Consider the following 1665-nt stretch of genomic DNA (forward strand, 5'->3'; position numbering starts at 1 on the left):
CCCATGAATTCCATCATGATCGCGCCATTGTTTTCGTCCATCATTAGACCGGGCACTTTCTTATTTATAAGCGATATGCCATACGCGTTGTCAACCGGATAATCGCTCGTGTCGAATCTGTGTATATCGCGTTTCACAGTCTCATATACATTCTCGCACTTGACGTGGTATATGAGACTGTCGGTATCAGTATACATGATTCTACACTTGTCACTGTACAGGGGCAGCATGTATTCATGGTGAAATTCATACAAGCAGATCTTGGATATGTCCAGGATGCACATACCCACGTAGATTGGCTTGTTGAATTTCACTTCGATTTTTCGCAATTCTACGGCGATTAAATTTTCTGAAAAGATGCTGCGACTATGAAAATTTGGTTTCGCCTCCGCACCGTAACGACCATCCCACTTTGTTAGAAGTTTAACGTCGACATGATTCCGTACATTTTCCATTGTTTTGCCAAATACCGCGTTGTTCATTAATTTGTATAAATTTTTTTCGAAATCGTTTGTCGCACGTGTTCTAAACTGACAATGAGTATTAAGCTCGATGTAATCGCGGAGCCATGGATATTGCGAAAACTCCAATACACGGTGTATCTTTGTCACGCGAAGCCCATGACACGTGCACTGTTGCAGGTTGCGATAGTGTATGACGGAACGCTTCTTATCATACACTGTCGCGAGAAGTTTATCCTGCCGCTTACCGGGTGGCTTATCGCGCGTCGGACAGAACGGTAGGTCAATGTGCGCGTCGTGAAGATGCTGTGGATACTCGAGATCGACCTCGAGAATGTAACCTGTCGATGAGTCCGCAGCGATTGCGCTAAAGTCGAAATTCGTAATATCTTCGATCCATCGAAAATTTGCATATGGTAGTGGTTGACACATCGCCCAACCATACAAATTATTGACATCAAAGTACATCAGGTACGAGGATGGTTTCGATGGATCGTAAGACTGCATCCCTTAAGAAAAAGAACTGAGCAGGTGCACCAGCAACTGATGAAGTTGAATCAGTAACTTGTGACCTTCTATCAGTAACTGATTACGAGAATCAGTTACTGGTAATGCTTTTCAGTTGACTTCCAGTTTTAATAATCAGTTTCTACAATACACTAAAAAACTGGTTAGACACTGAGTGTTGCTATCAGTAACTGATGACTGGTCCTCAGTTTTTTTTAACGGTTTGTCAGATACTGATTATGTTCTTCAGTTGACACCCAGTTTTAATAATCAGTTTCTACATTACTCTAAAAACTGGTTAGACACTGAATGTTGCCATCAGTAACTGATGACTGGTCCTCAGTTTTTTTAACGGTTTGTCAGATACTGATTATGTTCTTCAGTTGACACCCAGTTTTAATAATCAGTTTCTACATTACTCTAAAAACTGGTTAGACACTGAGTGTTGCCATCAGTATCTGATGACTGGTCCTCAGATTTTTTAACGTTTTGTCAGGTAACTGTTATGTTCTTTCAGTTGAACCCCAGTTTTTATAATCAGTTTCTACATTAATCTAAAAAACTAGTTAGACACTAAGTGTTGCTATCAGTAACTGATGGCTAGTCCTTAGTTTTTTAATGGTTTCTTAGATACTGATTACCTATGTTCTCCAATTGATATCCAGTTTTTGAGTATTATATAGTTTCTTAATAGGTA

At 39.9% G+C, this 1665-nt stretch overlaps 1 protein-coding gene across 1 annotated transcript; it reads right to left on the bottom strand.

Annotated features, from left to right (window-relative positions):
* Positions 1-25: 25 nt before the first annotated feature.
* Positions 26-1439, bottom strand: LOC105558110 (the record flags this gene model as incomplete). Its single annotated transcript, XM_012005634.1, has 1 exon — positions 26-1439. A coding segment is annotated over exon 1 (943 nt), but the record flags the coding sequence as incomplete, so codon positions are not given.
* Positions 1440-1665: the final 226 nt, after the last annotated feature.

The sequence above is a fragment of the Vollenhovia emeryi genome, unplaced genomic scaffold (genome assembly GCF_000949405.1).
Source record: "Vollenhovia emeryi isolate VEMERY1.0 unplaced genomic scaffold, V.emery_V1.0 DF947489.1, whole genome shotgun sequence".
Taxonomy (NCBI): Eukaryota; Metazoa; Arthropoda; class Insecta; order Hymenoptera; family Formicidae; genus Vollenhovia; species Vollenhovia emeryi.